Here is a 12,478-nt window from a genome sequence, read left to right on the forward strand (position 1 = left end):
GACATTTTGATGTTTGTGTTAGATAAACCTATTTTTAGAGCATTCTTAACACATTTTCCTCAATTGTTTTTTCAGTCATTTTCACAATACGATCAGTGACGATTTTAGCATGTACATCTTGGTGGGGCAACAACAAAAAAAGTGGGATGCATGCCAGCAAAGCCATTACACTACACAACACAACACATGAATTACACTATAACGGTGACAAAAGGTGCCCATAAACTGTTAGGGCCTACATAAAGAGTCCCAACAGCAGTCCAAATTGTTGTGTAATGTTTGTCGAATGGCCGATGAGCACCGATACGTTTTATCTTTATTTTCTCTTCATATGACAAGGATTAAAAAGGATTTGCCAGTAGACTTGATTCATGATGATGATACTAGCTAAGATTGGGAAAGTATAATGTTGACATGATCAGTCCAATCAAAGCTACTGTACATGTGATTTGACATCATTTCTGTGGCCAATGACCTTGAGCCTTCTTGGAAGGGCACTTCTAATATAACTCTATGGCAGGACCCAAAGGCCTGAAATGTTGGATGTCTACCCTTACTAATGACTGAAGCTTGGCGATTGCATAAGGCCCCCATGAGTGACAGAACACTGAGCCAATCACAGCGCATTGTTCTTATTTTCTGCTGACCCGCCCCACCACCACAGAAAGCATTGAGCTGTGATGAAACACCTGCATTTTGGAGCTGCCTTACTCAAGAAAACATAGAAAGAGACCATGTTTGTATTCAGCTTTATTAACCCAAATATATATATTTTTTGGCACGTATAAATGCCAAAATAACATGCAAAACAGGCAAGCACTCCCCCAAATTGTTAGTATATATATATATATATATATATATATATATATATATATATATATATATATATATATATATATATATATATATATATATATATATACACATATATATACACATATATATAAATATATATATTTTTTTAATTATCAGTGTTTTGCTAAAAATATGGGTCTCAAATGACGGGTCGCCACTGAATACAACAATAATTATCATAATAAAAAACTAAATATTTTAATGATAACTCAAAGCAATATTATACAAAAGGTTTCTTAATACAGTAGTATTGACATGAGAGGACTGTGAAACAAAAGATCTCCACAGAAGTTTGTGTAGACTACATACAGTGGCGAAAGGGGATCAGGGGAGATACTTTCTCTCCTAACAACCAGAGGACCAATATTGATAGAAATTCTATACTGACCATCCCTTTGTACAATATGATTTGTTCTCTCCTTCCCTATAAGCCCCCCCCCCCTCCCCCTTTCAATCTATTAGCCAGGTACTCTATGGGCCCTTAAATGTTGAGTCACTCATTTTTACAGACTTTAATAAATATACAGTTCTATATTTTATATTACATACACAAAAGGCTTTGAGTTTACATGAAGTAGCCTAAAACGTATGCATTTACATTGTGGTTATATACACTCCCTGGCCAGTTCATTAGGTACACCCATCTAGTTCCGGGTCAGACTCCCTTTGCCTCCAGAACAGCCTAAATTATTCGGGACATGCATTCTACAAGTCAAAAACGTTCCACAGGGATGTTGGTCCATGCTGACGCGATGGCATCACGTAGTTGCTGCAGTTTGGACGGTGATACACCATGATACACCATACACCACACACCACCGCCACTGTAATGCAGTCAGGCATTACAGTGATGCAGTTAAAACACTGAACACTCCAGATGCAGTGGAACAGTGTAGAGTAGTAACAGAGTTGCTCCGACCCCCAAATGAGACATGAGCTCCCCTAAATGAGTTCCCCACTGTTCTTTCAATCGCATTCATTCTCCGCCTGTCTGCCTCTCTGATGTCTGTTTTGAGCTTTGCAACAATGTTTCAACTGGGCCCTCGCATGAGCTTGGGACAGACAGCTGTAGTTGCGTCCCGTATTTCAGCCCCTTTTCAGGTGTCCACATTTTTATATATTTTTTCTGTCAATTTGTCAGCAAGACGCATCAATGAATTCAGGCTACAAGAGTGTAGGCTTCCTGACAATCGCCGAATGTCATCAGACTTTTTGGTGTTTTGTAACAGATGTCTCTTTCCCTTCATGAAATGGCGGGTGCACTGTTGGAAGCTGGAATTATTTTGTGGACAAAAGTGCACAGGTAGCTTCATTTTTGAAGTGATTTCTTTGCGAATCAGTTGAACGCATCATGACTGTTTGTGTTCATGCCACATTAAAAGGTAATAATGTTTACCATTACAATACATCTTTACTATTAGTTCCCCCCAAAAAATGTAGGAAGTCGCGTAAAAAAATGGAGACCCCCTTCATGTCACGATATAATCCGTACTCTGGGGAAAAAATACTTTTCACATGTAGGCTACATTAATTGGTTTCAGGGATCATTGTGCTCACAACCTAAAGAGGTTGTGTGCATATACTGTAGCACAGGAGGTTGGTAGCACCTTAATTGGGGAGGACGGGCTCGTGGAAATGGCTGGAGTGGAATTAGTGGAATGGTATCAAATACATCAAGCACATGGTTTCCACATGTTTGATGTCATTCCATTCACTCCGTTCCAGCCATTATTACGAGCCGTCTTCCCCTCAGCAGCCTCCATTGTACTGTAGGTTTACACTCCAAGCTGCTTGTCACAAGCAAGACATCACATCCAGGCAAAGGAGACATTCTCACAATTTCAACCATGTGCTGCTCTTCAAGCAATTGCTTAATGTGACAGAAATGACATTGTCATCAGACCAAACTAAAAAAAGACATTCAAAATGACATAACAATTCCCTTGTTGGTGCTTATGCAACACAAACCAGTTTTTTCAAAACCAGTCATATAAAACATATATTTCAATTAAGCCAATTCCCAAAAAGCTTTCACCTTGTCCATTTGCTGCCTCTTCTTGTCCTTCAGAGAAAAGATCAGCGATTTTGAATGTGTAGAATAGATCATATAGCTCACACTAAAAACAGAGGTTATTCTACCTCATCAGGTTCTTCAGTAGAAGGGGAAATAGAGGGACTGATCTGTACTTAAAATCTTAGTGCTAAAAAGGAAAGGGAGTGCATATGAAGCATAGGGAGGTTGGAGGAGAGTCAGGAGACACTCCCAACTATCACAATCCAGACCTGCATCTGACAGCTGAATGAGTTGTGACCAGCCCCTCAACCACCTCAACCACTTGGTCTCTCACTTTGTCACTTAGTCTCTCAGCAGGGAAAGAGGGCTCTTCATTCAGTGGCCCATCCCAATAAAACTCGTTCTCCTAGAAGTAGATGTTTGGCTGAGACAGTTTTGTCATCGGGAGCGGAGTGTCCTGGCCGCCGTTCTGCGCCACGTTGCCGTTGGGCGTGCTGCTGAGCTTGGCCTTCTTCAGGCTGTAGCGGCCCATCTTGTTGTTCTTGTAGTAGATGGAGTAGATGACGACGAAGATGACCGAGATGACCACGACCATGAAGGCCACGAAGCCCGCTATGAGGGGCAGGTAGTCCTCTGTGACCAGAGAGACAACAACAAACACCCATTAATCCATCACACTCTGTTAACGTTCTGGCGCCACCTCAGACTGTACCATTTTCACCATCAAATAGAGAAGCGTCAATACACTGATTTATCCTACTTCCTCCAACAGGAAAGAATAAGCACATATTACTTAACATAATATTACATGATCCCACTAGTCAGAGTAGATCTACAACATACCGTAAGAGTTGGGACATTGCTCAACTTTACCCTTGAAATAGTCTTCTACAAGGCAACAGTCAGTACTGAGCTAAACTGCCAAATATTCAACAACTTTACCCAACACTCTTCAATGAATGATGGATGTTCTACCTAGCCTCACCAGGTGCCCTCCCCTAGGAGTTTGTTTGATGCCTGATCTAATATGTGAACGAAAATATACTGTCCCCTCGTCATCTCCTCATGTTTTTCAGCTTTGGTTCAAACTCCCTCACACAGCAGAGATGTACTACATGTATCTGACTACAGAATGTGGCAGGAGGAGAGCAGTTCAGAAACCAGTAACTAAGAGGTATTGGATTAGTCAACGGGTAAAGGACAATGAGGAAAACTGCATAGTGAAAAGTTAATAAGACAATTTGTTCAGAGAACATTAATCCGTCAACCAAAGAATAGCAGACACAAAGAGAGAAAGGAGACCAGAAAGACGGGAGGAGGAAGCAGACCAGCAAGAAGAAAACGTCCTACAAGACTTTCATAAACAGTAAATAATGGGTTAATAAAGGGTTTAATACAGTTTAACAAAGGTTCCATTACCATTTAAAACCACCTCTACCACAATGAAGCTCGTCGCCACGTCGTTGGTGGCAGTGCAGTTGTAGAGCCCTGCCTCAAAGACAGTCAGGTTGCCTCCCGCCTCACTGACATGCTTCGCTGGGTCATAGACCCACTTTATCCTGGGCTGTGGGTAACCCTCAGCCTCACACACTAACTCCTCAGGATAGCCCCTGAACACAGGTATCCTCACTGGCAGTCGAGATGCATTGATGCATGGCTTATCTTAGAGAGAGAGAGGGAGTAAAAAGGCAGGTGGTGAAAATATGACAACACATTTCTTGAATGAATTACTGCAGTGAAGGAAACAAACACAATTGTAAGTTTGATTATTTTCTTCTAACATTAAAAGACAGTGGAGTGAGACTTCACCGTAGAACATTAGGCAATTATGGAATGTGCTTTGAGACAAGATATTATCAAACGTTATACAACGTTAGCGTGGTTTGTATATATGAACAGTTCTCAGCAACTCACAGTGCACAGTAATGCTGAGAGGTTCTGATGTCACTGTAGGATGGGGTTGTGGTCCCTCTGGTCCCAGGTCCAGTTCTGCTCTACATCTATACTGATCTCCATCATCATCTCTACTGGGGCTGATCATCAGAGTAGCTGACACATCCTCTGGTCTCTTACTGACGTTACTGTACGTTACATTATCTAAGAGTTCATTCCCTTTGTACCACTTCACAACCAGGTTCTGTAGAGGAGCGATGTTCTGAATGTCACACTGCAGCTGGTACTGTGTCCCCTCCACCATGGGACCAGAGTGGTTCAGAACAGAGATGGAGACGCTGTCTGGAGTCTCTGTAGACGAGGTCAACAATGTAAAAAACCCTCAATGCTGATATACAGTTAAATAGAAACATACCTTTCACATTCACAAGGAGGAAAATACTCACTGTAGAGAATGACTGGAAGTACTATTGAGAGTTGTTCGCCGTCAATGAGATTGATGTAGCATTTGGGTTCTATTGTCCAATCAGTAAGGTTATACACAGTCCAGGTGACAACGTTGACATCTTGTTCTAAACTTGTACCTCCGAATGTGGCCTCCCAGCCCATTCCCTCATGGTCTGTGGATGATGTGCTGCAGTTGACTGAGACTGAGTCTCCATATCTCACCACCACTCTGGGAGGGTTGAGCTCAAGAGAAAAGGTAACTACTGTAAAAACATACAAGAATGAAGACATCAATGTGAAATCCACATCAAATATAAACTGTTCTGCCTTGTGAGATAAGTGAGGGTGAATTAAATCATGTGAGCACAGAGATGAGCTGGAAATTACATTTTGGCTTGGCTGTTCCTGGAAGGGTGGTCATAGTTTCTGGAGTTGAGGGTGCTGTGGAGAACATCGTTGGGTGTTGTTGTGGAGGTACATCTACTAAGACATGTATCTGCTTGGTGATGGAGCCCAGGCTATTTGTGACTATGCAGTTGTAAGTTGCATTAGCTGTTACTCTGGAGATATTGAGAGTACGCAGGCGCCCCACAGTGATCTCATTGGCATTTCCCTCTGCAGTGTTGTTGGTCCACTTCAGCTCAGGAGGAGGGTTCCCCTCAGCACTGCAGTCCAGAGACACATCACTGCCTGCACTCACCTCCACTGTGTCATTTCCTGGAAGGAACTCAGGAGCGTCTGAGGAGAAAAGGAGGTGCTTTTAGACAGTTTTAAACGTATACAGTTGTAGAACATCACTCCTGGTCAGGGGTACAGAGGCAAGATCGAGTATTGATAAACTCACAGTGCACAGTAATGTTGAGAGGTTCTGATGTCACTGTAGGATGGGGTTGTGGTCCCTCTGGTCCCAGGTCCAGTTCTGCTCTACATCTATACTGATCTCCATCATCATCTCTACTGGGGCTGATCATCAGAGTAGCTGACACATCCTCTGGTCTCTTACTGACGTTACTGTAAGTTACATTATCTAAGAGTTCATTCCCTTTGTACCACTTCACAACCAGGTTCTGTAGAGGAGCGATGTTCTGAATGTCACACTGCAGCTGGTACTGTGTCCCCTCCACCATGGGACCAGAGTGGCTCAGAACAGAGATGGAGACTCTGTCTGGAATCTCTGTAGACAAAATAGTTACATGTAGTGAGAACAAAATAATAGTTTTCACTGACCAAACTCACTACAAGACGCAAAAGAAAAACAACTTACTGTATAAAATGACAGGGAACGTTTCCAAACACTGCTTTCCATCTGCTGATGTGATGTAGCATTTAGGTTGTATTGTCCAGTCTGTCAAATTCTTCACAGTCCAGGTGACAACAATGACATCTTGTTCTAAACTTGTACCTCCGAATGTGGCCTCCCAGCCCATCCCCTCGTGGTCTGTGGATGATGTGCTGCAGTTGACTGAGACTGAGTCTCCATATCTCACCACCAATCTGGGAGGGTTGAGCTCAAGAGGACAGGCGGCATGTGCCAGCCCACCTACAGGTCAGACCACATGGCAGAGACCATAATCAGCTAATTTTCATTCTCAAGCAGACATACTGTAGCTTTAAACAAAAATGATCCTGTCTAGGCCTAGAATGCAGAATGGTAAACTAACAAGAGGTTCAAATTAGTTGCCTTTTTCAGAAGCCAGTTGCTAATCAGTAATTGAAATATAGGAAATACATTTTAGAACGTTTTATATTGGACAAAGACATAACAATTAAGACACAACTTTAAAAAAATACATTTTGTGTCATATGTCACATCATCTTCACTGCCAGCATACAGATCTTATTCGCTACTACATTGCCCTCTCCTGGTTATTCCAAAACGTGTTATTGGTTCTTAGTTTTTCTCTGGGCACTATGAAAGACGATCCAGTTATTGCGGATTTGAATTGTTCTTACCCCTCTTAACTGGAATGTCTGGTATAGTTTAGAGTTATCAATGTTCCTATTCTGCTTGAAATTCGTAAATCTTTCAATACCGGTATAACAAAACTAACTGTACCTGCCATCCAGAGGAGAAGTACGTGAAACCCAAGAAAAATCCGACTAAATATTATTTCACACATTTGATATTAAACTAATATTTTATTCCCAGAAAGACGTAGAAAAATGTAGGTATTCCTTGCGGTCAGTGTCTGATGTCCAAGTGTCCAGTCCCCACATGCATACTACAGCCCAACTCTTCAACAGGCGCAGCGGTCAGTTGTCTCACATTATATTTTGGCTCTGTATTGAATTACAAGAACAGGACCGGGAAAGAGTGAGAAGTCACGTGCTCTTTACTGGAAGACCCCTTCGAACGATTTCAGCCATCAAGCGCAATAAACCTAACAATATAAACTTGGGGAATTTCCATGGAACAGGACCCGGCACCTCGTTTGGACTTTTTCATTCCGGAACCCATTTTCCACGATGCGGTAGCTCTCTTCGCATGAAAAATGATTTCCACTGTTTGTAATGTAAAAATTATAATAAAAGCAATCAGAGTTCATTCAAGTTGCCTGCTCTGTATTAATTCTGCCTCCTAAAAAAACGTAATGTGAAAACGTGCCTGATATTCTACGGTAAGAATTGATTCGAGTTGGGCCCAACACGGTTTATGGTTTGCGAAACATTGTAGGGTCTACAGACCAACGTGTGGCCATTGCTGTGGTCGGAGAGAGAAGCGCGCCTGTATCTCTCATAGAACTAGATTTGAAATTCACTTTGTGATCTCTCTCTGCTCTGATAGATACGAGCCTGCAACTGTCATCTCTTCAGCGTTGCTCTTAATCATTTATTTCACCACTGATAAATTGAAATACATTTGCCAAAATTATAGAATTATTGTCTGTTCAGAAAGAAATTAAACAATTAAGAAAACACCAGTAGTAGGCATATCATTCATCCAAAGAGGATCAATAGTTTTTATTTATTTGTGTAGCCTAGTTGTGGATTGTGTGTAGCCCAATCACAAGGCATGCCTATAGTCATGGAACTAAAAAGATTGATGGAAAATGACAAGATAGTTACACCGGGTGGAACAGGGGAACCCAAGAGCAGACTCAGTCGAGGAGACTGGGATAAAGTGACCAAGGTATTTATTGAAAAACGGGGAAGCTCGGGTGGGTTGCAGGAAACCAGGTGCGGAGGCTGAGGCTGGAGTGAGAGGGTTTGGGACAGGGTAAGCAGGTCTGGAGGGGAATCCAAGGGAGTAGTAGAGTGGGGAATCCAGGACAGAGTAGCAGGATGACGAGACGTGGAACTGGAGACAAGGACCAGAGTCAGAGCAGGCAGAATTGTAGCTGAGAGGAAAACAGCATCAGGCAAAGGAAACCAGGCACAACAAACGGCAAGCAGCATAGACTGACTGAGCAGAGAATACAATCTGGCAGTGTGGATTGTGGCAGGGCTGAGTATTTGTAAAGGTCTTGATTATGGAACAGGTTGCAGCTGGTGGGGATCTGCTCTGACTCCAGCACACCTGTCTCCACCCACACAATCACACACACACAGAGAGAGGGAGAGAGTACTGGGGGAGTGGCGGCAAGTCAAGGAGACACAGGATGAGCAGTAGAGGGCGTGGCAGGAGCAGATGTAACAAAGATAGAGATTTAAATAGCAATATTAATTTTTTGCTGAAAGGCTTTATGCCTAATCATCTCAGGTCACCAGCTCGCAGATTGACACCCACTCAACAGCATTAGGCAATGTGATGCAGCGTTTGTGTTCTTCCATTTCAAACAACATTAACAGTTCCATCACATTTACATAATAAGTCATTTGTCTTTTAATTTTGTTGTGTATATTATTTATTTCAGGGGAACAGTCGCTCAATTGATTGCATCTATTTCATTTCACAATATTTATATTCATAGTTTTATTATAATTTTTCATAGTGTTGACAGCGCAGTAGGGCGGAATCTCTGTGCATTCTAGAATGACCTGTTATTTCCAGTTTCTCTCTGCAGTTTCCTGTCTATTTATGAGACTCGTGGAAAGTACTAAATATCTTGGTCATGTGATGTGTGCTCTGGTAGAGTGGATGCAGAACTGAGTGGTGAAGTGGTGATGATATAATAAGTCATCAGATGAGGGGGAGGTAGTGGGCGGTGGGATGGCTCCATCCACAAATAACATCTCTGTTGACTTAGACTGATATTTAGTTAGAATAGAGATGTTGAGAACACAGAAATGCCTCACTATCTTATACAGTATACAGGCTTTATAGCAACCCACAGGTGGGCAAGTGCAGGTGGGAAAACTCAAGAGCTCCATCCAATCAAAAGGCGTATCTGCTACTCGTCTGAATGGGTCCCTCAGTCTAGTTACAGTAGGAGTCTGGACTAATACAATGGAATTATTTAGCTAAAGCTCTAGCCTTTTAGATTATTTCTTAGCCCTGCATCATCCATCAGCCCAGGTCTTGTCTGTGTTTATAAGATACGGTGATGATAAGTCATACCAGGGGATCAGAACAAGAGAAGTATTTACAAAATTCCAGCTGCTGCTATTTCTAAGGAGTTCTAGACTTGAGTTAGGGTCAGAGGCGGTTCTAACTAGTTGTCAGAGAAAGGGGAGGTGAAGGGAGAGGAGAGACAAAGTGATATACAGGGGAGGACTGGACTCCCCATAAGAACAAACAGTGTGTTCTTGTTGCAAAAACAAGCATTTGAATTCCAATCATGTCTCTGACACACTCACTATTCAATAGTGCTCTCATACTGTAGTGCTCTCATACTGTAGTGCTCTCATACTGTAGTGCTCTCATACTGTAGTGCTCTCAAGACACTCTGAGTCTGTGTTATATATCCTGCATCCACATGTAAAGTCTCTAGTCAATGTCCAAAAACGCTATAGAAAGTTCATACACAGACACTCAATGTGAACAATAGTATTCAATGTAAATGGATAGATCAAATACATTGTTATTGACCACCAGCCAAAAGGAAACTTGAATCTCCACCCAGGGGCTCTGCGTATCTAAGCAACAAGGTCAAAGGAAAAGTAAATAGTTGTCAAATGGGACAGATATTTTCAGAGCTGTAGCTGAGGAAACCAACACTCAGCTTTCCTCCCGCTGCCCTTTGTCAGCCCTGTGTATGTTTTGATTGACCACAGATCCTGTAGCTCCCCTGTACATTAAAGCAGAGAGACCTGGAGGGAGTTGACACGTTGCATGTTGGGTTTCAGTTTCCTGTGGATACAACATTTCAGTTTCCTGTGGATCAAAGGACTAGTTTGCACCTCAGTGTACTCAGATGTTTCAGAGAGCGACATGTCAAACAAATGCAGATATACTAGAGGATTTGAAACACAGTAGCTGTTCCTCCCACACATGACTTTCCCTTAACATGACACTTTCAGTCTTTTTTTTAAAGCAACATTGACACCAGAACACGTGACAACAGTGCATCATTTGCAGGACAGTACATCCCTGCTAGCAACATAAAAAGAACAGAGAATGCGCCAGACAAATTAATACACTAACACAGAGAAAAACAGTACAGTGTGTTCAAGAAGGTAGAAATTGGGGGAAAGGAAAATGTTGGCACCCTCTTACACTGTTTCTGAAATGTAGAATGTGGCCCCTTGTCCCCTGTGTCCCTCTGACAGAGTATTCATCTATTCACCCTTTTGCAGGCCTATCCCATTCCATTTCTCTCTCCTCACTGTTTCACTGCTCTCTGTGCCTCTCAGTGTGTACATATGTGTGTGTGTGTGTGTGTGTGTGTGTGTGTGTGTGTGTGTGTGTGTGTGTGTGTGTGTGTGTGTGTGCGTACGTGTGTGTGTGCGTACAGTCAGTGTGTGTCCCACTCCAAGGCCAGCTTCTGATAGCTTTGTAATGCCTTGATACAGGACACTGACGGCGTGACCTTGTACCCTGTTGACAAACTAAAGACCACGTCAGCTTTGGTGACCAGACTGTATTTTCTCACACTTCTGAGTACAGTCAACAGTCTCGTTGTTAACACAGTTCAGTAAGCTGTTTAAAAGTGTAAAAGATAGCAAGTAAAAAAAAAATACATTTTGTGGAGCACATTAAAACAATCTGGTTCTTGTTCATTTAATCCCTGATGCAAACCTCTGAAATATCATTATGTAGAATACATGAGCTCAACAAACGCCCCTCTGTGTCTACACATTCTTCATGGGGATACTGGAATTTAAAAGACATTTCCCATATCTTGCCAATTAGAATAAGGCCTGGTGAGTGGATGAGTAAGTGGGTTGGGTACTCTGGGCAGCGGGTACTTTCTCAAACATTATTTAGAGCTTTTGAAAGGGGGTTTCCACTTTTCCAGTCATCTTAAAAGAAAAACCATTCCACACTGTACAGCAAATAGATGGGTGGGGAACTTTCTACACTCTAATGAACAATGGTCAAGGTACTTAAGGAAAATAAGCAAAGCAAAAAAACAGGCAGGAACCAGATAACAGACAGGAAATGTCTACTTTACAAGGATATTGCCAAATCAAATCAAATCAAATCAAATTGTATTTGTCACATACACATGGTTAGCAGATGTTAATGCGAGTGTAGCGAAATGCTTGTGCTTCTAGTTCCGACAATGCAGTAATAACCAACAAGTAATCTAGCTAACAATTCCAAAACTACTACCTTATAGACACAAGTGTAAGGGGATAAAGAATATGTACATAAAGATATATGAATGAGTGATGGTACAGAGCGGCATAGGCAAGATACAGTAGATGGTATTGAGTGCAGTATATACATATGAGATGAGTATGTAAACAAAGTGGCATAGTTAAAGTGAGTGATAGTGATATATTTTACATCATTTCCCATCCATTCCCATTATTAAAGTGGTTGGAGTTGAGTCAGTGTGTTGGCAGCAGCCACTCAATGTTAGTGGTGGCTGTTTAACAATCTGATGGCCTTGAGATAGAAGCTGTTTTTCAGTTTCTCGGTCCCAGCTTTGATGCACCTGTACTGACCTCGCCTTCTGGATGATAGCAGGGTGAACAGGCAGTGGCTCGGGTGGTTGTTGACCTTGATGATCTTTATGGCTTTCCTGTGACATCGGGTGGTGTAGGTGTCCTGGAGGGCAGGTAGTTTGCCCCCGGTGATGCGTTGTGCAGACCTCACTACCCTCTGGAGAGCCTTACGGTTGTGGGCGGAGCAGTTGCCGTACCAGGCGGTGATACAGCCCGACAGGATGCTCTCGATTGTGCATCTGTAGAAGTTTGTGAGTGCTTTTGGTGACAAGCCAA

At 42.3% G+C, this 12,478-nt stretch overlaps 1 protein-coding gene across 1 annotated transcript; it reads right to left on the bottom strand.

The window, feature by feature from the left end:
• Positions 1 to 942: 942 nt before the first annotated feature.
• On the bottom strand, positions 943 to 7,651 carry LOC110486368 (vascular cell adhesion protein 1). The gene is made up of 8 exons (XM_021557902.2): positions 7,266 to 7,651; positions 6,474 to 6,749; positions 6,054 to 6,383; positions 5,597 to 5,947; positions 5,209 to 5,472; positions 4,784 to 5,113; positions 4,289 to 4,531; positions 943 to 3,502 (listed from the first exon to the last, which is right to left on the bottom strand). The coding sequence occupies exons 1-8, from the start codon at positions 7,327 to 7,329 to the stop codon at positions 3,276 to 3,278; spliced, it is 2,085 nt and encodes a 694-aa protein (XP_021413577.2). The 5' UTR covers positions 7,330 to 7,651; the 3' UTR covers positions 943 to 3,275.
• Between the last annotated feature and the right edge of the window lie 4,827 nt (positions 7,652 to 12,478).

Source organism: Oncorhynchus mykiss, chromosome 13 (genome assembly GCF_013265735.2).
Source record: "Oncorhynchus mykiss isolate Arlee chromosome 13, USDA_OmykA_1.1, whole genome shotgun sequence".
Classification (NCBI taxonomy): Eukaryota; Metazoa; Chordata; class Actinopteri; order Salmoniformes; family Salmonidae; genus Oncorhynchus; species Oncorhynchus mykiss.

Coding starts and splice junctions, on each gene's coding strand:
- LOC110486368 (XM_021557902.2), bottom strand. CDS start 7,329: ATGTGTGAAATAATATTTAGTCGGATTTTTCTTGGGTTTCACGTACTT. Junction 5,948..6,053: donor TCTCAACATTACTGTGCACT/GTGAGTTTATCA, acceptor TTTTCTCCTCAG/ACGCTCCTGAGTTCCTTCCA. Junction 5,114..5,208: donor ACTTCCAGTCATTCTCTACA/GTGAGTATTTTC, acceptor CCTCGTCTACAG/AGACTCCAGACAGCGTCTCC.